General features: G+C 37.7%; 1 protein-coding gene across 1 annotated transcript in view; it reads right to left on the bottom strand.

Annotated features, from left to right (window-relative positions):
* Window positions 1–346: 346 nt before the first annotated feature.
* The window catches only part of LOC120526026 (probable E3 ubiquitin-protein ligase RNF144A-A), an 83,300-nt gene continuing 56,877 nt past the window's right edge, over window positions 347–26,769 (bottom strand). Inside the window, exons 5-8 of the mRNA XM_039748857.1 lie at window positions 12,275–12,485; window positions 11,029–11,176; window positions 7,657–7,746; window positions 347–1,860 (exon numbers count right to left, since the gene is read on the bottom strand). Coding sequence (XP_039604791.1) covers window positions 1,729–1,860; window positions 7,657–7,746; window positions 11,029–11,176; window positions 12,275–12,485 — 581 coding nt within the window. The 3' untranslated portion in view covers window positions 347–1,728. The remainder of the gene's footprint in view (window positions 1,861–7,656; window positions 7,747–11,028; window positions 11,177–12,274; window positions 12,486–26,769) is intronic.

The raw sequence follows: 26,769 nt of genomic DNA, 5'->3' as shown, positions 1-26,769 counted from the left end.
AAATACCATATTATAGAAACATGTCTGAGAGTTTTCTTTGCATCTAAAGCAATGTATATTGATTTAAAGGTCTTTAAAACTTGATTTATACAATGCATGTCACTGAATGTCTACTATTTTTGTTTTGTCATTCTTACCCTTAAACCTAACACAAGGGTAGAAAACAAACCCTCAGGTGAAACGGAAACAAAATTTCATGTTTTAAAATGCCTAAAGTCTTTATTAATAAAGAAATGCTCGAATGGCTTGATTTGGTTTCTATGAAAAAAAAAAAAACAAACAAAAACACACAACTAATTGTACTGCTAACAAACCACATTACAAAACAAAGTAATCAAACCACTGATAAAGTAGAAGATTGCTTTATTTATTTGTTACCTGACTAATCAGAACATTATGTGGACAACATTTCTTTCTGTAAGAGAAGACATATTTCCAGTAATTTAGTCATATCTTATATTTTGCAAGTGACTGAAACTTTTGCAGTGCCTTTAAAATGAAAAATATATAACATATTTGCATAGCTTTAACAATTTATTGGGGTCTTCTTGTAACTTTCTACAGAAACATAAAAAAATACAAAAACAAATACAAATCTACATGCATATGTACATCAAATTAATATGGATACAATGTCCAACTTTATTAAGTAACAGTTGTCACTGAAATTAAACTAAACATAAGTTTCACTATTTCTAGAATAATATTACATAGTTATTATTAACCTAATGATTCTTAACCAGTAAAATAAAAAAGTACTTATGAACAATTCTTAAATGGAGACTAGTGGATTTACTAACAATATAAAAAAGAAAAAGTACAGCAGTTTTTTTTTTAACTAATTTTTAGAATGGTTACAAAAACATTTTTACTCAAAAAAAATCTACATACTTAGGCACATGAACATATCTAGGCCACAGGCATATCTAGGCCACCTTTCTTACTCACAGAACACTTGTGCTTCACATTTTCAAATATGATTCGTTCATATGATATATTAAATGTTACCCTCTCTAGAAAATCTTGATTTACTTATGTGTGCTTGTATGTCTTAATTCACCATTTGGTATTCTTTTATAATATAATATGTTACTAGAACACAAGTAAAAATTCATTAACAAAATATAAGCCCTTTTGAAGGAAGAGGCCCTAATATTGCACTTTCGTGCTTTGGCAAAAAGGGAAAAAAAAAAGGCTGGTGTGTTTCAGCAGTTCAAAGTAGTTTGTGAAAATGTTTTCATTTACACAAAAAAAAAAGTATACACAAATCATGATTAAAATATCAATAAATTACAAAGTAATTACACACATTGAAACTTATCACTATTTAAACTCAAAACAATCTGTAAACATGTTAAAAAAAAAAAAAAGCTGTGCACAGTTCTCATTACTGTGAACTGTTTTGAAAGCAACTTTCAGCCTCTTTGCTGTCACAGAGGAGGTACTGGCACACAGACATACATGCACACACATCCCTTCACCAAGGTTAGCGTGCAGTACGTTGCTCTGAACTGAAAGCCACCCACAGTGTCTCAACATGGGCTTTTTTTTTCAGCCCCACCTCTGCCAGCTTTTAAATATTTATTAGGAGTTTGTCCTTCTTCCAGCATAGACAAGTCTCTAAAGATCTGGAGACTGTGTAAGAGAAAACTGTGCTGGATACTAAATCGAAAAGGACCAGGTAAGGCTGACAAATCAGGCAGAAAACACTTCCAGGATGATTGGCGCCTAGGTTGGCAATGGATCATCATCTCCTTTGCTACACTTGCACTTACAGCAAAGAACAAAAGGTGTAGCAAGAAGCAAAAACGGAGAAGCCACCAACAGCAAGAGACCAAAGCCTGCAAATATACCAACAACCTAAGGAAAAAAAAAAAAAAAACAAAACACTTATTAAACACATATTACGAATATTTAACCTAATGTGTTAACCTAAATGTTTCCCAAAGCAGTTGAACTAATCTTACTTATTTGTTTTGTAAATTACTAGAATAACACAAGACAGTAGAATTTGATGCATTTTCAATAGTTAAAAAATAAATTTGTATTTATATCAGGGTAAGCAGTACACAAACAAAAATAGTAAACAAAAAAAAAAAAACGAAGTGAAGTGTTAAGGAAAATCATAAGAAAGACTGGACTACAATAATGCAGAATTTACTTTTTTTTTAATATAATTTAATTGTGAAGATGTTACATAAAACTAAAAGAAAAAAATTAAAATAACTTGTATAAATGGGATTACTGTGAATGTAATGGTGGGGTTTACAGGTGGAAACTCTGTATGATGTCTTTTATTTCACTTGGTGAGTCAAGATGCTTTAAGCTATAAGGAGGATTTACTAATAGTAAGAAGTAGGTAACTCTTTTCTTGAGTACACACAACAATGTTAACAATTTGTTGACATCTTCCTGTCAGTTAGCACAAAAACAGCCTTTATAATTTAGGCATGTTTTACTTTTAAGTGAGTGCACCACCAAGCTGAAAATGCAAGAATCTTGGAAAGAATAAATACATTAAAAGATGCATGTAAAGAGATAAGTAAAACAGGAATTGTTCTTCTTAACTCATTCATCAAAGTCCTGAAACCTTCTCTGAACAATCTCTAGTGCTACTATGTCTTTTAGAAATAAGGAGATCAATAATGCACATGATATTCGAGATGGGAATATTACAAAAATCATTATGTTGGTTCAGTATAACTTCCTTGATCTACATTCCACACGACAGGCAAAATAATTTAACATCTTGTTTGCCTTCTTTACCCCTTCTGTATAGTACTGGCCAAAAGTTTTGGAAGTGACTTAAATGTTGTGTTTTGCAAACTTTAATGCTTCAGCACTTTTTTTTTACATAGTTTTTAAGGTGCCCTGCGGGGGGCTGGCACCCTGCCCAGGGTTTGTTTCCTGCCTTGCACTTGTGTTAGCTGGGATTGGCTCCAGCAGACCCCTGTGACCCTGTAGTTAGGATATAGCAGGTTGGATAATGGATGGATGTTTTTATGGTATAATGAAGAACAATTATAAACATTTCAGAAGTTTCAAAGGATTTTATTGGGAAATACATAAAATTTATGTAAAGAATCAATATTCCTTGTGTTGACCCTTCTTCATAACTTCTGCAATTCAATTTGGCATGCTGGATATTAGCTTGGGTGGCATGGTGGCACAGTGGTAGCACTGCCACCTCACAGTTAGGAGCCCTGAGATCGTTTCCTGGGTCCTTCCTGCGTGGAGTTTCATGTTCTCCGGGTGTCTGTGTGGGTTTCCTCCCACAGTCCAAAGACATGCAGGTTAGGTGCATTGGCGATCCTAAACTGTCCCTAGTGTGTGTGTGTGTGTGTATGCCCTGCAGTGGGCTGGCGCCCTGCCCAGGGTTTGTTTCCTGCCTTGCGCCCTGTGTTGGCTGGGATTGGCTCCAGCAGACGCCCTGTGACCCTGTAGTTGGGATATAGCAGGTTGGATAATGGATGGATGGATAGCTATCAGCTTCTGGGCCAAATCCTGACTGATGGAGATCCATTTATGTTTTTTTAGTACTTGGAGTCAATCACAATTTGTGGGCTTCTGCTTGTCCACCCACTTTTTGAGAACGGACCACAGATTCTTATTGGGATTAGGATCTGGACAGTTTTCTGGCCACAGGTCCAAACTTTCAATGTTATGATCTCTGAGACACTTTGTTATAACTTTTGCATTTTGACACTGTGCTCCATCATGCTGGAAAATAACACCAGATTCATCACCAGATTGTGCCTGGATTGTTGGGAGAAGTTGCTCTTTCAGGACATTTTATACTATTCTTTATTTATGACAGTGTTCTTGGGCAGAACTGTGAGCGGGCCCACTCCAATGGATGAGAAGCAACCCCACACATGGATTATCTCAGGAAGCTGCACTGTTGGCACAACACAGGACTCGTTGCTTTCACCTTTTCCTTCTCCGGACAATTGATTTTCCAGATGTCCCAAACAGACGGAAGGAGGATTCGTCTGAAAAATAACTTTGCACCAGTCTGCTGTCCAATCCTTGTGCTTCTTTGAGAATTTCAGTCAGTCCTTGATGTTTTTCCTGAAAAGAAGTGGATTCTTTGCTGCCATTCTTAATGCAACGTCATTGTCCAAATGTCTTCACCTCACTGTTTGTGCAGATGCCCTCACACCCACTTGCTGCCAGTACTGAGCAAGCTCTGCACTGGTGGCCACAAGACCCTGCAGCTGATCATTTTGTGCCAGGACCAAAATAAGTGAAAATGTTTTTTGTGATAAAGTTATTTTTTTATGCTAATAAAGCTCTTTGCAATGAATTAATATACATCTGATCACTCTGCACAATATAAAAACAATGTAAATTGCCATCACAAAAACCGAGGCCTCACATTTTGCAAAACACATTTCACTACCAAAACTTTTGGTCACTACTGTAAACTGTCTCCACTGACTCGTATTCCTTTTGAGAATGAGATAGATTTTCATATTTTAAATCTTCCAAACATGTATTCAAATATACTGTTTTTACTTCCTGAAAATAAGTGAGGCTCATGGCAATTATTTTTTAAATAAATTTCTCACAAAGCTGGAATGCATCAAGACAAGATGTACATCAACTAGATGCAAATCAATTAATACATGCGATTTTAAAGGACACTATATAAGATAACTTATGAACTTGCCAAGAAAAAGACTAAGCCAGGTCATAATGGTTTTCCATAAAACAACAAAACTCTTAATGTGGAACTGCTTCTGATCCAGCTTTTACTAGGGTTGCTGTGATGGGGATTTGGCACACTAACTCAATTGCCTTTGCAAGTAACTTGGCAAGATAGGTTTATCAGCAAGTCACTGAACTGTCTGGACTTTTGCTGCTACAGAATTCTTATCAGTGTACATCAGGATAATGGAAAAAATAAATTGCAAAATATTAACCAAATGTAACTCTCTCTGTGTTGTACTGTGCCAAGTTTACTATCCTCAGCATATGACTGCAGTCACTGAACCAAGCACCATCCTGGTAAAATTACTGACTCTGCACCTCCACAAATGTTTTTTTCTTTTTTCCCCTCAGCCACTATTATGGATAGTAAAATTAGGGTCCATTACCTCCTGTCCCAATGAGATTATGAAGTGTTTCCTTCAATATTATTCTGATGGTAGCCTATCCTTTCATGTTGTCTATTCACTTCTTAAGAATCTCATTCTGTTAAGCTTTGCACTTATGTAATCTGCCTAAGACATATATTTTATGAACCATATACATTATTTCTACTTTTGATTATGTTGCATTGTTCATGTTTTTTTTAATCATACACTCTTGCTTTTTGTTACTATCCTATATCAGCCTGTGAATAAAATATTTTATCAGTGTTGCTTTTGGCAAAAGCCATGAAATGTTATGTGTTGACAATTTTTATTATTTCTTAATATTTCTAAGTATTTTCCATTATGCTTGTATTATGAGCTATCCATTTAAATGTGCTTCCATTCCTTGCATTTTATGGGTGGAGCCCCATGCGGCACTGCCACCCTGACAGCAACACTTCCGAGTCCTTTCTTGCTATTTATGGCTAAAGCAGAGATGGCTTAGATCAGGAGATCACCAAGTAAGTACAGTATTTGGAATTGTGAATATTGGCATTTTCTTGTTGGATTTATTAGTTTCTGATTATTTTCAGTGTTTTGCAAACAGATTGTAGAGGGAGAAAAGGACCTGTACCGAATGGCTTGACAGAGGGACATAGCTAGGAAAGATGTGCAGCAGGTTAGGGTGATAAAGGATGGAAATGTGCTCACTTTGAGAGACTGATGAATGAAGAGAATGAGAGAGAGAGAGAGAGAGAGAGAGAGAGAGAGAGAGAGAGAGAGATATATGATGTGGAGATAGTGAATCAGAAAGTGCAAAGGATTAGCAAAGAGGAAGTAAGGACAGCTATGAAGAGGATGAAGAATGGGAATGCCTTTGGTCTAGATGATATACTTGTGGAAGCATGGAGGCGTTTAGGAGAGATGGCAGTGGAGTTTTTAACCAGATTGTTTAATGGATTCTTGGAAAATTAGAGTTTGCCTGAGGAGTGGAGAAGAAGTGTACTGGTACCAATTTTCAAGAATAAGGGGGATGTACAGAGCTGTAATAACCACAGGGGGATAAAATTGATGAGCCACATCATTATGTTATGGGATAGAGTAATAGAAGCTAGGTTAAGAAGGGAGGTGAGGATTAGTGAGCAGCAGTATGGTTTCATGCCAGGAAAGAGCACCACAGATGCAATTTTTGCTCTGAGGGTGTTGATGGAGAAGTATAGAGAAGCCCAGAAGAAGTTGCATTGTGTCTTTGTGGACCTGCAGAAAGCATATGACAGGGTGCCTAGAGAAGGGTTGTGGTATTGTATGAGGAAGTCATGAGTGGCAGAGAAGACTTGTACAGGATAGTGTGTTACAGTGGTGAGAACTGCAGTAGGAGTGACAGATGCATTCAACATGGAAGGGGGATTACATCAGGGATCGACTTTGAGCCCTTTCTTTTTTTGCAATGGTGATGGACAGGTTGACAGATCAGATTAGGTAGGAGTCCCCATGAACTAGGATGTTTGCTGATGACATTATGATCTGTAGCGAGAGCAGGGAACAGGTCGAGGAGACCCTGGAGAGTTGGAGGTTTGCTCTAGAGAGGAGAGGAATGAAGGTCAGTAGGAACAAGCCAGAATACATGTGTGTGAATGAGAGGGAGGTTAGAGGAAAGGTGAGGATTCAGCGAGTATAGTTGGTGAAGGTGGATGAGTTTAAATACTTGGGATCAACAGTACAGAGTAATGGGGATTGTGGAAGAGAAGTGAAAAAGAGAGTGCAGGCAGGGTGGAGAAGAGTGTCAGGAGTAATTTGTGATAAACGGGTATCAGCAAGAGAGAAAAGAAAGGTCTACATGACAGTAGTGAGACTGTTATATGGGTTGGAGACGGTCACACTGACCAGAAAACAGGAGACAGAGCTGGGAGGTGGCAGAGTTAGATGTTAAGATTTGCATGGATTTGACAAGGATGGACAGGACTAGAAACGAGTACATTAGAGGGTCAGCTCAGGTTGGAAAGTTGGGAGACAAAGTCAGAGAGGCGAGATTGCGTTGGTTTGGACATGTGCAGAGGAGAGATGCAGCGTATATTAGGAAAATGATAGAGCTGCCAGGAAAGAGAAAACCTAAGAGAAGGTTTAAGGATGTGGTGAGAGAGAGGACGTGCAGGTGGTGGATGTAACAGAACAAGATGCAAAAGACAGGACAATATAGAAGAAAATGATCCACTGTGGCAACCCCTAATGGGAGCAGCCGAAATAAGAAGAAATTCAAAAATGAATTACGAAAATGTTAAGCTGATTGTTTGCTATCCAGATTTTTAACACTTATAATAAATACAGTATTAAATGCATACTTTTATTTACCATACATATTTAATGCCTTCTACCTTGAAATCTATTTTTATGTAATCTCCAAACAGACCTAAAATAAATTAAGATCTGTTGTTTTAAAAGTATTCAAAAAAATGCTATTGTGGTCTTAAAGTGGAATTATAGATGATACAAAATCACTAAGTCACATGCTGATCTACAAATTATTATGATTATGCATAATCTGTTTAAAATTTTTTTTATAAAAAACTAGTAAACTTACTTGAGTTCTATGCCAAATTACAGAGGCCCTGGAATGGCCAAGTTTGTTGCGACATGGTCCTTTGTCATAATGTATCAAAAGGAAGTCGTCCTATGGCAAAAATGATATACATAAGAGACAGTACACAAGTACAAAAAAGCTCACAACTCTAAACTGAATACAGAGTCTATATAAAATCAGTGTTTTGTTTGTTGTAAAAAGAAAAAGAAAAAAAAAAGTTTTTCTTTTAACTAAAAGTATATTTTGTTCATGTTAGGCAGAATTACAGTACACTTCTTGTAAGAGACAATATTAGAAATCCACACATGTGTCTGCTTAATTTAAGTAGAGTACAGTATCAGTTTCTCAGTTACTTAAATATGGTATAGTCATTTACCCCTTATAAGTTAACATGAAATAGAACTTTCTTAACTATACCTGTAAAACCTACAGAGTTAAGTTAGTTTGGAAATAGTCTCACTGCTAGCAAGGTAATTACTTTACAAATACAGCATTGGCATAGTTTTGTGACCCTGCTAACTCTTCCACACATAATGTGACTATATGATCAAACAAAGACAAATGAAACAAGAAAAGTAAGCCTTAAACAGAACTTTCTTTAAACAAGAACTTTTCTTTTTAATATCAGTTTTCTCTATTTTTGTGTGAACTGTTTTGCTTTGAATTTTACTAAAACTTTTAAAATGATGATGCTTGGATTGTTGAATTATTTGAACATGCATTACACCATTGCCAGAACTATTCTATGAAATATCACACACATATATACTTGTACAGTCAAATAGTACAAATACCAAAGCTGTGAACAAGTATGAAATTTAAGTTTCTTGCCATGCTTAAAAATTGAAAAGTTCCACAGTAGATATAATCAGATAATGATTATATCATTAATGCATATTTAATATTTTCAGTTTTTACTGTAGTTTTTACTGTAGTCAGTTATACAGACAGAACATGAATAATTTTTCTTCCTTTGTTTTATAATAATGTTTATGTTTTTGAAAAGTACTAGGTGTTAAGCAATACTGTGACTATACATTAGCCAATAGCAGGTAGAAAAATTTATTATATAAAAATAGGCTGTGTGCTTAAATATAAAAAGTTTTCAAGTGAAAACACAAATACGATAATAAAGAAAGAACACAAATACATCAATACACATAACACAATCACTCGCACTATAACATGACGTAAGCACAAAAGCCGAAATGTGCTTACGCACAGAAAAATCCAGAAGCAAGAATCTGTGCGTTTGACAACTTCCGCGTTCTTCCGCTACATAAATCCCGGTTAGCATAAAAAATAACGCATGTGCATGCGCCTGCTGTCCCGCCCAAACTCCCAGAATTACGCCTCATTGAATATGCAAATCAATATAAATAGCCCTTAAGCTCAGCCTTCTGTGAAAAGACAATGGGAAAAGCACAGGGGAAAATATAAGAATTTCAGTGAATACCAAGTGGAGGCAAAGGAAAAACATACTATTTGCTGATTTAAACAGTGGTATAATCAACAAAAGGAAGTTGATTGAGTGACATAGCGTGTCGGATAAACTCGAAACCTCAAGTTCACAAAGTCACACAGTGCCAAAATAAAAAAAATAAGAAGTTGTCAGATATCAAAGTCGTCATGAAAAGGGAGTCATATCCCACCGTCTGAGCTTATTAGGGTATAGACAAAAAAAATAGGCACGCAGTGGGAAAAAAAAGCACGAAATGTCAACTTTAGTCTCGAAATTTCCACTTTAATCACGTAGTTTGTCATTAAAGTAGATCATAAACTTCATCTTAAAATCATTTAATTTACTAGTTTCTCAAATCCCATCGTAACTAAAGTAGAAAGTTAAATGCTTTGTTTTGTATTTGATCTTTAATATGCTCTGTTTGTGTGAATCACTACGTGTTTCCATTCTTTCTCTTTCTCCGACAGGACACAGAATCCCTTACATTCATGATATTACAGCTCTCTGAATAATTAAAATACTGAGATGTATACGTGATATCATTTTCATGATGACTGGAATGAAAGCATGTTATTAAACATGAGAACACCATGGCGCAGTGATTGTTCAGGTCTCACAGAAGATGCTGCTGTGCCTTGCGCAACCTTCGATGAAATAATTTATTGTAGCAGTACTGTCTCTTTCAAACATACTAACCTCCAATTCCTGTCCTTACTTTTCTTTCCCCAAATACCCAATCGCCACACAATCAGCTCTGAAATAGACGTTAAGCCATCTGTAAGCTTACGACAATTCTTCAAAACTTTTAAGGAACATTGAAATATCTTCATAGTACGTTTTTAATTATTCTATCAATCTATCCTTCCAGTGTCAGTAAATATACAAGCAAGGCAGGGACAATATGTGAACTTGCTAGCGCTGTGGCACAGTGTCCTCACATGTTTAATTATTAACAATACAGATTATTTAAATGAAGTTAAAGTTCTATCTGTATAATATAATAAAAATATTTTGCTGCATTCCATCTTAAAAATATCGTCATCATATGTAAATACGCGCTTTATAAAGTGGCACAGGTTGTTCAATATTATAACTGTAGTGCAAGTTTACAGTGAGGTGATTGTACTTATAAGTACAAACAGTTCTACAAGGAGCAATTGTTTGAGTGCATTTATAGTTCTTGGGATGAAACTGTTTTTGAACCACGAGGTCCGTACAGGAAAGGCTTTGAAATGTTTTGCCATGGCTGAGGCAGCGTGTGCTTGATGCTGTATACCGATTTCTCTTTCCGATCAGCTGCTGCTGTGATTCCCTACTCAGATACAGTGATAAAAATACTCTGTGTGGTGCAGTGAGAGTAATATGGAAAAAGGTGATACGCTGTGGCAACCCTTAAAGGGAGCAGCTGAAAGAACAAGAAGGTGCAGTGAGAGTAACAACGTTAAAGCAGTTATGGTATTTGGAATACTATGGCTATTCCCTGGGCCATTATATTGTTACAGGTTAATTACAATCAGATGCATTACACTAAAAAACAATATGCAGTTAGTTTCAATGTATTTATAAAGCCACGTCAGGAATGTGTTTCTAAGAAATAAAGGGTAACCACACAGGAACAGTAGCATTGCTTTGACGCTGGGTGCCACCAGTCTGCAAAACCGAGCGGAGAACTTGTGTACGACAGGGTATGAGGTACTATGGAAAAGTGCGTGGCTTTACGCCAAGTGTAGGCTTTATACATCGCGATTTGAACGTGGAAACATTCTTACACAACATTTCTGTGCGTATGCAACATTTATACATGATGCCCCCGCTTCTGATAAGTAAATTTTGATAACTAACAATAATTTTTGGAATATAGGGGGGTGGAAGAGAGAGAGAGAGGGGGGAAAAAAAAAAAAACAACTTACATCCAAAGACTCCAGGCAATACCAGCAGAAAGCATGTTTGCAGTTCTTACACATCATCTGTGCACAGCCTTCATCACGTTCAATATATACTTTACATTTTGGGCAGCGTTTAATTGGGGCATCATCATCTTCACTCTTGAAAAATGAGCTAGAATTAAAATAAAAGACACACTCTGTTTGAATTATAGAATTTATAGACTCCTCTAAAATAATTGCTCACATATTAATTTAATAGATTATTTTTCTTAATTTTAAAAATGCATTCCCTATGTCCTCATTTTTAAAACAAGAGTGTTATTCTTTCTCTCTATCTTTAAATACTTGCAGTATCAATGCCAAGTGAATTCATTGTATTCTGGTGACTGGAGATGGCCTAATTCCCCATTTAAGATGACCTGGGTATCTTCTTTAGTTTGTCTGTTATAAGTACCTGTACATTTTAGGTGCATTGTAAAAGGCATCAGTTTAAAGTGATGTTAACCGATAACATTATTTTAATAAAATGTCAATATTCTTTTAAAATGTCAAAAAATATTTCACGTTGATTAAGATTTATGTAGTTTTAATTTTCTTACCTCCCCAATTTATACTAACTTTAGAGTAATTATAAAAGTATACTAAAGATATGTTCTGACAGAGGAGAGCAATCGTATTTCTGCATATGATTGCTTTTGTCACTTGAGGTGTTAGGAGAAGATCATTATGAATACAAACAAAAGTAATCTCTACTACATCAGCCTAATCAGCTATTTCAGGATTTAAAATAAAATGCCAATAAACGCAAATATGATTTTAAAAACAAAACAGAAAACAAAAATGTGCCCATAATCCAATGGCCTGCTGTTGCAAGAACACATGGCGTGGAAGATTCAAATCATCCTGCTTAATCATAGCAGCAATTTGCAACATATTGGATAATTTTAATGCGTAGCAGTTGACTGTCTCATTCCAAAATAACAGATGTAGCAATGCAGCACATGAGGGTTTGAGGCTTACATTTACTTTGTCCTTAGGATATGCAAATAAAACATGAATAAAAAAGAAAATCTGAGAAAAAAAAAAAACAAACTTCGCATTTTGTAGTGTGGAGCTCACAGAAAAATATACTGCACTAGCAGTGGCTCAGGGTAATTCATGTATCAAAATGTCCGAAGCAAACCTTTCATTTGTAATTCCTTGGAGGATGGACAAGAATGTGTTAATCAACACAGTTAAGCAGCGGCTAAAAATGAAAAGCTGACTGTACCTGGTTTCCCCTGGTAGATATGATGCAACAGGTATGTTTTCCAGACAGGCCTGCCCAGGATGCCAATTCCCTTTGCAAGCAGAGCAAAATTCAAGACTGCAGGATGTACACTCTACTGACTGTGGAATTGTAAGCTCCATATCCTTAAGATGGCATACTGCTTGACATGAAGAGGATGGGCACCACGTCCGACAAGGGTCCAAAAGCACCTCTGAAAAATAAGGCATAATTTAATAGTAAATTAAACCAAGTTAAAAATGTTTTGGGGTATGTTCATAATAATAAATAGTAAAACACCAACTGAAGAAAAAAAAAATCCTGTGTAAATAGCTGACTTTTAACTAACATTCCTTATGTGTTACTCATGTTGTTGTAACTGTTGGAGAGGCATTTATTGATTGATTTTGAAAGCAGCTGTATTGTGTCTCTGGAAAAATACACTAAACAAACTAAAGCTAAAAGGGAACCCGAGGTTAAAAAAAAAAAAAAAAAAATCACAACAACTAGCTCAAATTATCATGAAGCATGTATATTGGATTTCTCATTCTATTTTGTAATCAAGGATTTTAAAAACTGTTGCAGGAGGTATCAGGCTATTAGAAAAATAATCATCTAGTTAATCATGAAATAAATGTAGTTAAATCATCTAGTTAATATATATTTTTAGAGAGGCTGTTAAGGGTATTGCAGCATGAGGTTAAGGGTAAATGCATTAGTATTTTCTGGGGAGGGGCCTGAAAGAAAACATTTTCTGTTACTCCAGAGGAGTACTTAAACATCTTCAGTCCACTTGACCATCTGTTCTGAGACTGAAAACAAAATCTAAATTAATGAATGTTTAAGCATTATTTATTTTTAAAATGTTCCTGAAATTCTGTACCTGTACATAATTTAAAAATTACTAGATATAGCTCTACCTGAAAGTTAGAGAGGTTACAAGTCCATAAACACACTGGAATTATTAAGACACTGATCAGAAATGTCATGAGTTTCTAATACCACCACCCTGTAGTTTAAATTTGAATTCAGTTTAATTTTACAAATACATGTTAACTCTTCAATGGTTATGAAGAAATCTGTAAGCAAGATAAGGGGAAAAAAAAAAAAAAACTGTGACAATTACTTATCCAAGGTACAGGAAGATGGACTCTAATTCAGCAGAGTGAGGCCAAGGTCAAGATTACACATGAGGCACAACATCTGCCACTAATGGCCTGACTTAGTATATGTGCACAGGACCACTTAAACCAGTGCATAAAATACACTCACTTTGGATTTCTGAAAAATTGCAAAGACTTGCTTCCAAATCCTACAAAGAAAACCATGGAACACGACAAGAATATACATTTGAATAGGCAACCTGGTGTCAAATAACGAAGCTAGTGGCTACCTGTCAGATATACAGTATAGGGCCTCTTGCCAGCACTCCGTGAACAAAGTTGTTTATTTAATTGTTTTAGTGAGGTAAAACAGTAAATGAGTGCAAAGTGTACTGTATGTGCTAATCCACATAAAATCTGCATATTATCATTGAACCTAATAACAAACTGACATACATTTGTTAATTTCATAAATAATACAGAGTAAGCGGTTACTTAATATGCGAGATATGGTAAAGCTTTGTTATTCATTTTTATCAACTAACTAGCAGGAGTACCCGGCGTTGCCCGGGAATGTATAATGAATTTCCCAAATGAAAGAAACACAACATAGAAAAAGAACAAAAATTTTTCTGATTCACATTTTATTGTAATAGGTTATACAAGTGGTTATTCCAGAGCCTTTGGATACACTATTATTTTATATATACTGCTCAAAAGAATTAAGGGAACACTTTTTAATCAGAGTATAGCATAAAGTCAATGAAACTTATGGGATATTAATCTGGTCATTTAAGTAGTTAATTTTTCCCTCCTCATCTTTTCTGACTGTTTCTTCACTAGTTTTGCATTTGGCTACAGTCACTGTCACTACTGGTAGCATGAGGCGATACCTGGACCCTATAGAGGTTGCACAGGTAGTCCAACTTCTCCAGGATGGCACATCAATACGTGTCATTGCCAGAAGGTTTGCTGTGTCTCCCTGCACAGTCTCAAGGGCATGGAGGAGATTCTAGGAGACAAGCAGTTACTCTAGGAGAGCTGGAGAGGGCCATAGAAGGTCCATAACCCATCAGCAGGACCAGTATCTGCTTCTTTGGGCAAGGAAGAACATGATGAGCACTGCCAGAGCCCTACAAAATGACCTCCAGCAGGCCACTGGTGTGAATGTCTCTGACCAAACAACCAGAAAGACTTCATGAGGGTGACCCAAGGGCCCCATGTCCTCTAATGGGTCCTGAGCTCACTGCCCAGCAGCATGCAGCTCGATTGGCATTCGTCATAGAATACCAGAATTGGCAGATGCACCACTGGTGCCCTGTGCTTTTTACAGATGACAGCAGGTTCACCCTGAGCACGTGACAGAAGTGAAAGGGTCTGGAGAAGCCATGGAGAACATTATGCTGCTTGTAACATCATTCAGCATGAGAAGTTTGGTGGTGGGTTAATGATTGTCTGGGGAGGCATATCCATGGAGGGCCACACAGACCGCTACAGGCTTGACAAAGGCACCTTGGCTGCCATTAGGTATCAGGATGAAATCCTTGGACCCATTGTCAGACCCTATGCTGGTACAGTGGCTCCTGGTGCACGACAATTCCTGGCCTCATGTGGTGAGAGTATGCAGGCAGTTCCTGGAGGATGAAGGAATTGATACCATTGACTGGCCACCACACTTTCCTGACCTAAATCCAATAGAACACCTCTGGGACATTATGTTTTGGTCCATCCAATGCCACCAGGTTGCACCTCAGACTGTCCAGGAGCTCAGTGATGCCCTGGTCCAGATCTGGGAGGAGATCCCCCACAACACCATCTGTCATCTCATTAGAAGCATGCACCGATGTTGTCAGGCATGTATACAATAACACAGGGGCCATACAAAGTGCTGCGTACAATTTTGAGTTGCTGCAATTAAATTTTAGCAAAATGGACTAGACTGCCACATAATTTTTTCACTCTAATTTTTGGGATGTGTATGAATTCAGGGCTCTGTAGGTTGATCATTTTCATTTCCATCAAACGATGTGGCATCCTTTCGTTCCTAACACATTACCCAGTCTATATCCAGGAGCATTTCTTTTTCCCATTGAGATCTGATGTGTTCTCAAAGTGTTCCTTTTATTTTTTTTGAGCAGTTTATATATATATCTATATATATAGGGGGAAAAAAAAAAGAAATAAATGGGATTTTCCAAATTGATGTCTGCAACTTGCAGTGAATGCACTTGAGCCTTATTAATTGACATAGCAAAAGCCAAAAGGAACAGGAAATTGTAGCCATTTGAAATCAAAGGGTAAATCATTCTGAATCAGTGGTATTCTTGGTACGAAAACATTTTCACATCTTGCGCAGCGCAACCTGTTATGATAGTTACTTCAATAATATGTATTTATGGAAAAGATGCCGGCATTTCAAGATGCAATTCTCTTCAGAAACTCCACTCATTAGTCAGTAAGCATAAAAGTCCATTACACGGAGTTTCTTGCCAGCAACACAGTTGCCCACAGATAGATCTGTTTGTGGAATTCCAAAGTAATACCCATCTTTGCTTTGCCAAAAGATTAGTGGATACTGAAGGGCATCATACGACCAGTGTGTGTCTGCCACACGCTGAATACTTCTGTTCCTTTTCTCAATGATAATGTCCCGCTTCCAAAAGTCATTGCCTACCATTACAATGGCAACCTCATCAAGTGTTGGAGCACTGAATCATTGGTGGCATTTTGTCAGCTCTTATGACAACTTTATAATCATCTGTTGACATACGTTGAAATGCAGTCTTGAAAAGGGTGACATATGCGTTGTTCTCTTTAGAACGAAGGAATCGTTCTAAATACATCACAATGTCCAGTCTCACGTTAGGTATTCTGCGGTGTCTATGATGTGCTGTTGTGGAAATATCTCCCATGAAGTATATCTAAAGAAACTCAATTGTCCCATCAGATTCTATTGTATGGTAAACTTGACCTTGCACTTTGAATGTGGGCATGTACCCATCCTCTCATATTTGTTTAGTTGGACCAAAAGAAGTCATTTGAAAATAGGAATTGTACTTCCTGATGTTGTTCAAGAAATGCTTTGAAATTGGTGTTGATCTTGACATCAAAGAGTGTAAAGGTTCAGGTTGATGAAGAAGAGATGGCAGTTTCACCCTCACATTTGAGCAACACAACCTGGTGACTCTCCTTTCCATTTTAGAGCTCTGCAATGAGCACAGATATGATCCATTCGGCCAATAACAGTGACAGGATGTTCATGATATGCAACCTGTCAGGTTTATGCGAAAGCCATATTTTTTAAATCGTGCTGCATTTGTCCACATGTTGCATCAGCAGCCCTTCGCCTGTTGGCAGACAGCCTGTTTTCCCTTTCTTGAGAGGTTTCACCTGCTCTTGCATCACACATTTTTCCCAACCAAACATACCCCATGACCTCCTCCTGGTTTGGTGGCGATCGGACGCCTGGTGCAGACTTGTATGGCGGACAAACATACATCGACTACAGCCTCCCTTCCCTTTCTTCAGATGTTTCATCTGGTCTTGCATCAGCAGCCCTTCTCTTGTTGGTTTCCCTTTCTTGAGATGATTCATCCGGTCTTGCATCAGCAGCCCTTCTCCTGTTGGTAGTACGGGGATGTGTGTGGAACTGTTGGTGAAAAGGTGCCCTGTGCTTCAGTCTGAACATTTTTCCCCAAACAAACATACCCCATGACCTCCTCCTGATCACAAAGGAGCCCCATGCCCAGTTTGGTGGCGATCGGACGCCTGGCGCAGGTTTGTATGGCGGACAAACAAACATACATCGACTCTGCTTTATATATTAAAGATTACTGCAATGCTATATTGCTAAAAATCTACAGCTCGTTCAAAACACAACAGTAAGGACCATTATGTGAAATAAGTACAATCATGGATTACATGATGCAAGCCTTCTTTAAAATTTCTAAAATAAAGAACTGTAGGAAGAAGTATGCTTTTACAAATGTTAAATGATATAACTGCAAATAGTAGAGGTATCACGTCAGTCTCAACAGTAAATTATAGATGACAATGTATTTGTTAATATAGCATTCTTTTGTTAGAGCTTCTGGTAAAGTATTTCATTTTCCTTTTTTTATAAAAGATAATTATTTTGATTGGCTTTTAAATCGGTTCCTTTCCTACTCTCTCCCTCATTGCTGTACTGCAGTGGCACTTATTTTGATTAAACTATACTCCCTCCTGACCTTGGAATAATTTATTATAATAGATGGCATTACCACTGACAAAAATCAGCATTAGACCTTTATACTCTTCCATCAAAAGCAACATTTGCCAACACTGTGGTTCAGCGTAGAGCATCTGTTGACCAAATATAGGTGAGGGCAGGTCAAAATACTTCAACTGCCCTATTGACTATGATTCACAGAACTTTGCTTCCCCTGTAATTTGTATAAATGCAAATTTATCTTTCTCTTCACAACTGCCAGCTCTGCCTTAGTTTAAGGTATACATAATATGTGAGCAAGATTTCACTTAACTGAGTAATAGCAGTGATATGCTTCTATGATGGTGAAAAACAATCAGCAAAAAGAGTTTTGATGCACTCCTTCAAAGTGCAAAAAGCAATTACTGTAATCAACACATCTGTCTAGGCTGCATGAAACAACTGGGTTGTCAGTACACTGATTTTGTTGACATTTGGTATACATGCAATATTCTTCAAGGAAATGAATAAAAATTTTTTAAAATTGGAAAAAGTAATTTCAAAGCCCTGTGGTGTAGCGGGTTCACAGCTCAAATCAAAAACGGCCACTTTTTAAATAAATAGTCGCCGCACTCGCGGCTTAGAGAGGGGGCATGGTATGTGTGGCTGGAGCGGTTCCCGCATGATTCGTTATGTGGACGGTCCTCACTTAAGTGCTCAGGTGAGGAGTCGTCCGCGTTGGTAATTGATGCTGGGAGCTGCTACAGTGGGATGCAAAAGTTTGGGCAACCTTGTTAATAGTCATTATTTTCCTGTATAAATCGTTGGTTGTTACGATAAAAAATGTCAGTTAAATATATCATATAGGAGACCCACACAGTGATATTTGAGAAGTGAAATGAAGTTTATTGGATTTACAGAAAGTGTGCAATAATTGTTCAAACAAAATCAGGCAGGTGCATAAATTTGGGCACCGTTGTCATTTTATTGATTCCAAAACTTTTAGAACTAATTATTGGAACTCAAATTGGCTTGATAAGCTCAGTGACCCCTGACCTACATACACAGGTGAATCCTATAATGAGAAAGAGTATTTAAGGGGGTCAATTGTAAGTTTCTCTCCTCCTTTAATTTTCTCTGAAGAGTAGCAACATGGGGGTCACAAAACAACTCTCAAATGACCTGTATACAAAGATTGTTCACCATCATGGTTTAGGGGAAGGATACAGAAAGCTGTCCCAGAGATTTAAGCTGTCTGTTTCCACAGTTAGGAACATATTGAGGAAATGGAAGACCACAGGCTCAGTTCAACTTAAGGCTCGAAGTGGCAGACCAAGAAAGATTTCGGATAGACAGAAGCGGCGAATGGTGAGAACAGTCAGAGTCAACCCACAGACCAGCACCAAAGACCTACAACATCATCTTGCAGCAGATGGAGTCACTGTGCATCGTTCAACCATTCGGCGCACTTTACACAAGGAGATGCTGTATGCGAGAGTGATGCAGAGGAAGCCTTTTCTCCGCCCACAGCACAAACAGAGCCGCTTGAGGTATGCTCAAGCACATTTGGACAAGCCAGCTTCATTTTGGAATAAGGTGCTGTGGACTGATGAAACTAAAATTGAGTTATTTGGGCATAACAAGGGCGTTATGCATGGAGGAAAAAGAACACAGCATTCCAAGAAAAACACCTGCTACCTACAGTAAAATATGGTGGTGGTTCCATCATGCTGTGGGGCTGTGTGGACAGTGCAGGGACTGGGAATCTTGTCAAAGTTGAGGGACGCATGGATTCCACTCAGTATCAGCAGATTCTGGAGACCAATGTCCAGGAATCAGTGACAAAGCTGAAGCTGCACCGGGGCTGGATCTTTCAAAAGACAATGACCCGAAACACTGCTCAAAATCCACTAAGGCATTCATGCAGAGGAACAAGTACAACGTTCTGGAATGGCCATCTCAGTCCCCAGACCTGAATATAATTAAAAATCTGTGGTGTGAGTTAAAGAGAGCTGTCCATGCTCGGAAGCCATCAAACCTGAATGAACTAGAGATGTTTTGTAAAGAGGAATGGTCCAAAATACCTTCAACCACAATCCAGACTCTCATTGGAACCTACAGGAAGCGTTTAGAGGCTGTAATTTCTGCAAAAGGCGGATCTACTAAATATTGATTTCATTTCTTTTTGTGGAGCCCAAATTTATGCACCTGCCTGATTTTGTTTGAACAATTATTGCACACTTTCTGTAAATCCAATAAACTTCATTTCACTTCTCAAATATCACTGTGTGTGTCTCCTATATGATATACAGTAATCCCTCCTCGATCGCGGGGGTTGCGTTCCAGAACCCCCCGCGATAGACGAAAATCCGCGAAGTAGAAACCATATGTTTGTGTAGTTATTTTTATATATTTTAAGCCCTTATAAACTCTCCCACACTGTTAACATTATTAGAGCCCTCTAGACATGAAATAACACCCTTTAGTCAAAAGTTTAAACTGTCCTCCATGACAAGACAGGGATGACAGTTCTTTCTCACAATTAAAAGAATGCAAATAGATCTTCTTCTCTTCAGGAGCAGAGAATTTCAGAGGGGGAGAGAGAGAGAGAGCGCTCGCAAAGAAAAGCAAACAATCAAAAAATCAATACTTGTGCTTTTAAGTTTGCCGCGGCATTTTTTAGAGGAGCGTTAGTATCTTCTAAGCAAACAGCCTCTGTGCAAACAGCCCTTTGCTCACATCTCCTCCGTCAGGCACAGAGAACGTCAGAGAGAGAGAGAGAGCGAGATTAAAGCAACAATCAAAAAATCAATACGTGTGCTTTTGTGCTTTTAAATATGCCGAGCACCGCAATAAAGCGGCATTTTTTTTAGAGGAGCGTCAGTATCTTTTAAGCAAACAGCCTCTGTGCAAACAGCCCCTCCGTCAGGCGAGAGAATGTCAGAGAGGGTGAGAGAGAGGCAGAGACAAGCAAACAATCAAGCTCCGCACGGGATGCATATCTTATAGCATTGAGGAGTTTTAGTTAATATGTAATACATGCTCTGATTGGGTAGCTTCTAAGCCATCCGCCAATAGCGTCCCTTGTATGAAATCAACAGGGCAAACAAACTGAGGAAGCGTGTATCATAAATTAAAAGACCCAATGTCTGCAGAAATCCGCGAACCAGCGAAAAATCTGTGATTTATATTTAGATGTGCTTACATTTAAAATCCGCGATAGAGTGAAACCGCGAAAGTTGAAGCGCGATATAGCGAGGGAATACTGTATTTAACTGACATTTTTTATCGTAACAACCAACAATTTATACAGGAAAATAATGACTATTAACAAGGTTGCCCAAACTTTTGCATCCCACTGTAATTGCCACAACTGATCCATGTCCCCGTAATAAACAAAAGCGCGAGGCGGCTAGGGAGGAAAAGAAAAAAAAAAGAGAAAATGGACGGAGGTTAAGAAGGTAGGAAGCAGGGAGGAGAAAGCAGGTACGTGAACGAGCAGGACGAACACCTGCAGCTGAACAGCGAGAATGGGTGTTTGGCTGGCACCCCGGGAGCAGGCGGTAGTGGTCGCTCCTGCTGAGCATTGAGGAGCAGGAGTGACCAGAAGGAGGATGGCTCACCACATAAGGCTGGGTAGGCAGCGGGAGTCAGGACTTGGGATGTGAAAGCCCCAGCATGAGAGCCCTGGTCATTGGGGAGCCCAAGTCACGGTCAGGTGAAGTCCACCGGAGCCAAGGATCGGCGAGGTGAACAGACCATGGTAGAAGGCAGTAAGAAGGTCAGCTGCAGGTAGGGTGGCTCCCCTGGTGCATAGCCTTGACGGAAGAAGCAGGGGAGTTGCCAGTAAAAGAAGGCACCGGGATTTGTTTTAAAAGACTGTTTCAACCATTATTTTAATTATTATTATTTTTGGATTATTTATTTGAAGCTTTTTGAGAGACACTGCACTATTTATTTGAACACTGTTTTGAGTTTTGTTGTTTTAATAAAAGCACTTTGCACTTTTGCACCATCCCCTTGCTTCATTGTTGTGCCTCACTGTCCAGCTCATTACCGACGGTGTCGGGTTCAGAGCTCCCAAAAGGAAGATATGGGTTCTGCTCCATGCTCCCATCGTCAAAAGCCCTGGCAAAATTTATGAAATTTCCCAACTTAAAAACAGAAATATTCTGTGCAACCTCAATTACCAATTCATTGGTCATCTAAAATTTACATGCAGAAAGGTTACTTCAACTTGAAAATGTTGCATATTTTTCTGCTTTACTCATTTGATAGCTGTTCTTGATGGTTAAATAGATTCCTTGTTCAAGTCAGTGAAAGGCAAGAAGAACTTGTGCACAGCAGACAGCATGAATTCCACTGATTGGTGTGGCAAACATTTGAACAACTCATTGCTCCTGCTACTTTAAGCCCTGTCAGTTAAGTTAAATGAGCTTCATTAAATTGAAATTAAAAAAAAAAAACTGCAAGTAATGAAAGCTCAAAGTCACGCAAGTTATCTAAACATGAACAGCAAATAAGCTTTGTAACAAACGTGTGACTCGGTAAACCATGACACATACAGTGAATAAGCATGTGTTCAGTATTTACATTATATTATAAACAACTCATGGCTGCAATTTCTGTATATTATAATTCTATATTGATATGACCTTACAGTTCTATTCTCTTCTGCATAATGCTGCTTTTTGAACTGCCCGCAAAGGCACATACTTTTGCTCCGATTATCACGATTTTTTAAAAAATTTTTATTACCATTACAGAAATTGCTTTGCACAAAATGTTAGCTCATTTTTAATGTTAAAATAAAAAAAGCTACGTTCCTTGCAAAAAAAAAAATATGTTTCATTTACAAACCCAAAATTATTTTTTTCCTACATTTTAATTGACATATTTCACTTACAAATGGTTACACTAGCCACTATGAGAACATAAGATGGTCCTTTTATCCTGATAATGAAGATGCTATACAAACTAAATATCATAAACATCAAATTCTCCTTGCTCTACTTTACATCATCTCTAGCCACTATTTTTCCATAGAGCCTCATAACAAAGGTTGCCAGTTTAGGGAATTCCTGCCATTTGAGAGAAAAAAATTAAAATAGGTGGGGGATGTTTTGATGGAGGGTAGGATTTGTGCAAAACAAGGAAATGAGATTTTCCTTTTTGTTAAACAATGTTCTTTCCATAGAGGTACTCCAAAATATAAAGCTATGGTTACAATTATGTGTCATGCTGATGAACATGAACATGCCCTATTCTACAAGTTCAAATTATATACAAAGGGGGTAAAATGTAATACAGTATTAATTACAGCAAATTCAACTTCTGCAAATGAATTTCAGGGGTGGCATATTAGAAGAGTGGTTAGCACTGCTGACTCATTAATTGAGTGTGCAGGGTTTAAATCCCTTGCCATTGTATGTTTATTTTTTTCTGCCTCCATGACTGTGTGGATTTTCTTTCTGGTACACAGAAAACAAGGACTGCATGAATGAGGGTGTGTTCTTGAAAAAGTCCTGCAATGCCAGTACCAATACCTACCACCATGTCTGGCATGGTTCCTGCCTTAAACCTAGTGATACTATGATAGATCCTGAGCTCTTGCATCCCTAAACTGGATTAAATGTGTTTGAAAACTTTTATATGGTTTTACAAGCTGTGTTACCAAGCTTTGCTCAGGAAATTATGTAAGACAATGGCCGTCAGTTAATTGGGTGTATAATATGTTGCTTTTCTGTACACAATATTTTGTGTGTGTGTTTTTTTGTTTATTTAAAAACAAGAGCTAATATTATTGATAGGCATTATGTTATATATAATAATAGGTCACTGTATCTGCTTACTTTTGAATATGCATAAATTGTCCATGAATACAACATTAATTCCTCCCTTTTTCAGATTTTCCTAGTGACGTGTCTTTTGCTAATGGTCATTGTAAAACAATTTTACAAGAAAGTATTTGTTTGAGTTGAAACTGGTAAACAGCATTGTTTGCTCCAAGCTGTGGCTGATGAAAACCTTTATTCTGGTTGCTTTGCAGCATTTCTGAACTACCATGCAGCTGCCAAGCAGCACACATCCCTTTCCACACAGCATTTTTAAAGAGCCGCATAGCTGTCATCCTGCATTTCACCTTTGATAATTCATCCGCTCCCCCCAAAAACTCCATGGGTCAAGCCCCACAATTATAATTTCTGTGATTTGGTACTATGTAGCACTCAATGCTTTCCATCATTTATCGTGCAAGAGTGCTTAACAGCGCTCAGTGGTTTTAAGGCTTGAATACGCTTGCTTGCTTTGTGATGCTTGATACTTCATGCCAGGAGGTTAACGGAGTGGAACAGATAACCAAGATGACAGCCAGCATGCATCTAAGAGTGCACAAATAAGCACTTGTTATCACTGAACTCTGCATCGTCATCAAATTTCATTGAGTTTTCTTTTTCAAATTTACAACATGATCACATCTACTTTATTCCTGTAAAGAAACACTGTCCCATCCTCAGTGGTCCTCACACCCTCTACTGTTACTGGTGGTATTCATGTGGCCCGTCAATCACTTCTGCTGTGATCTTCATTTGCATAAAGCATGCACTCAGCACAGTGCAAAGCATATAAGTTAACATGATATTAATAAAATATCAACAAATTGAGAAATATAAAAAAGCTTGTGTCAGCTAATTTTTTTTCTATAATGTCACCAAGTTTCAACCACATCCATCAAGGCATTTGTGGAATATTGGGGTATTTAGTTTTACCATTGTTTTTACCCCTAAACATTGATATATTCAGTAAAATGTCCTTTCATAGCAGACATACTGACATAGATATACAATCCTGCCACATTCCAGCTTTTTAACTAAATGGGAAATGGGTTTTTGAGAGTGAATGAGTCAGTCAATTTTGCATTATATACTGTATATATATAGAAGCAGGAAACAGAATATGAGAACTGCCAGCCTAAGGTTTTATTTCCAGGTGACCATGCCAAACTATAAATTCAAAAAACTGAGGCATTCACTCAGACAACAAATTTGTGGAATCTGATGATAACTGCCAAAGTGGGTTGTGCTGTTCCAATCCATTTTCAGTTTGTAGAACTTCACAAGTGACCGTCTTAGTATTTTAAATTTGAATCATTTCTGCACTTTGTTTTAGTTGACCTTTTTTGACCTACACTAGGTGCCTTTTTCTATAAAATTTTTTTTAAATAAGTAGTTGAATGTGCTGCCAATGCCAAGCAATTTTGGGTTAAGAGAAAAAATAATGACTTTGTCCAGTGTTAATGGCCATGACCACTATACAACCATAAATTCAAACCTGAAATCCTTAACAACTACAGTACATTCTCATTGTCTGACAAAAAGAATGTTTAATTCAGTACTACCAAGCAGACTTCAAGAATCTATCAAGCAAATTTAACATATGTGGCAGCTTAGAGGTTATTTTGCATTTCAACAATAATGTTTTTTATTTTTAGCATCAAAGTTTCCAACATATACAACAGGATGTTTGTAGGAAAATGGTTTACTCTTTTGTTTAAGGACATATCTCTTTCAGACTTCATTTTAAAAAGTATATAGTTTTCAATTGCACATTTAAAAAGATAGACATCTCATGAAACCAAACCGCTAGTATTCCCAGCTAAAAACTGCCCTAGTATTTAGAGGGTACTGGACAGAAACAAAGGCTGTTTTCTTTGTTAATCAAAGCTGTATTTATAAACTTTTACCACTAGATGGCATGCACACGTTCAAATGAAAAATTCATAAAATACTGTACTGTATACAGTAATCCCTCGCTATATCGTGCTTCGACTTTCGCGGTTTCACTCTATTGCGGATTTTAAATGTAAGCACATCTAAATATACAGTATATCACAGATTTTTCGCTGGTTCGCGGATTTCTGCAGACATTGGGTCTTTTAATTTATGCTACACGCTTCCTCAGTTTGTTTGCCCTGTTGATTTCATACAAGGGACGCTATTGGCGGATGGCTTAGAAGCTACCCAATCAGAGCATGTATTACATATTAACTAAAACTCCTCAATGCTATAAGATATGCATCCCGCGCGGAGCTTGATTGTTTGCTTGTCTCTGCCTCTCTCTCACCCTCTCTGACATTCTCTGCGCCTGACGGAGGGGCTGTTTGCACAGAGGCTGTTTGCTTAAAAGATACTGACGCTCCTCTAAAAAAATGCCGCTTTATTGAGGTGCTCGGCATATTTAAAAGCACAAAAGCACACGTATTGATTTTTTGATTGTTGCTTTAATCTCGCTCTCTCTCTCTCTGACGTTCTCTGCGCCTGACGAAGGAGATGTGAGTAGAGGGGCTGTTTGCACAGAGGCTGTTTGCTTAGAAGATACTAACGCTCCTCTAAAAAATGCCGCGGCAAACTTAAAAGCACAAGTATTGATTTTTTGATTGTTTGCTTTTCTTTGCGAGCGCTCTCTCTCTGTCTCTCCCTCTGAAATTCTCTGCTCCTGAAGAGAAGAAGATCTATTTGTATTCTTTTAATTGTGAGAAAGAACTGTCATCTCTGTCTTGTCATGGAGGACAGTTTAAACTTTTGACTAAAGGGTGTTATTTCATGTCTAGAGGGCTCTAATAATGTTAACAGTGTGGGAGAGTTTATAAGGGCTTAAAATATATAAAAATAACTACACAAACATATGGTTTCTACTTCGCGGATTTTCGTCTATCGTGGGGGGTTCTGGAACGCAACCCCCGCGATCGAGGAGGGATTACTGTATAGCTTAAAGTCATCTTCAGTTTTTGGGCAGTATATAAGTTCATAGCTTCAGTACTGTTAGCTGAAATTTTATATGAGAAATGCTTTTTGCCTGAAGAAGGGACCCGAGTTGCCTCGAAAGCTTGCATATTGTAATCTTTTTAGTTAGCCAATAAAAGGTGTCGTTTTGCTTGGCTTTTCTCTATATGTTAAACACATTAAATCTAACATTTGCTGTGGAGGTTGAATACCATGTTATTGACTAAGACATTTTCATTAAAATAATAATTTTAGCACTGAAATGATCTTGACATAAGTCCCCCCCCACCCCCATCTACTACCTGTATATATGCACATGAGCATCTTCTTCAGTAAATGAGAGCAACAGTAAAGCTTCCCATTAGTTAGTTTTGTGGTTTTTTTTTTGTTTTTTTTTTTAAATACATAACCAAGATTTTCAAGCAT

The sequence above is a fragment of the Polypterus senegalus genome, chromosome 3 (assembly GCF_016835505.1).
Source record: "Polypterus senegalus isolate Bchr_013 chromosome 3, ASM1683550v1, whole genome shotgun sequence".
Lineage (NCBI taxonomy): Eukaryota > Metazoa > Chordata > Cladistia > Polypteriformes > Polypteridae > Polypterus > Polypterus senegalus.
This window is presented reverse-complemented; position numbering and strand designations above follow the sequence as displayed.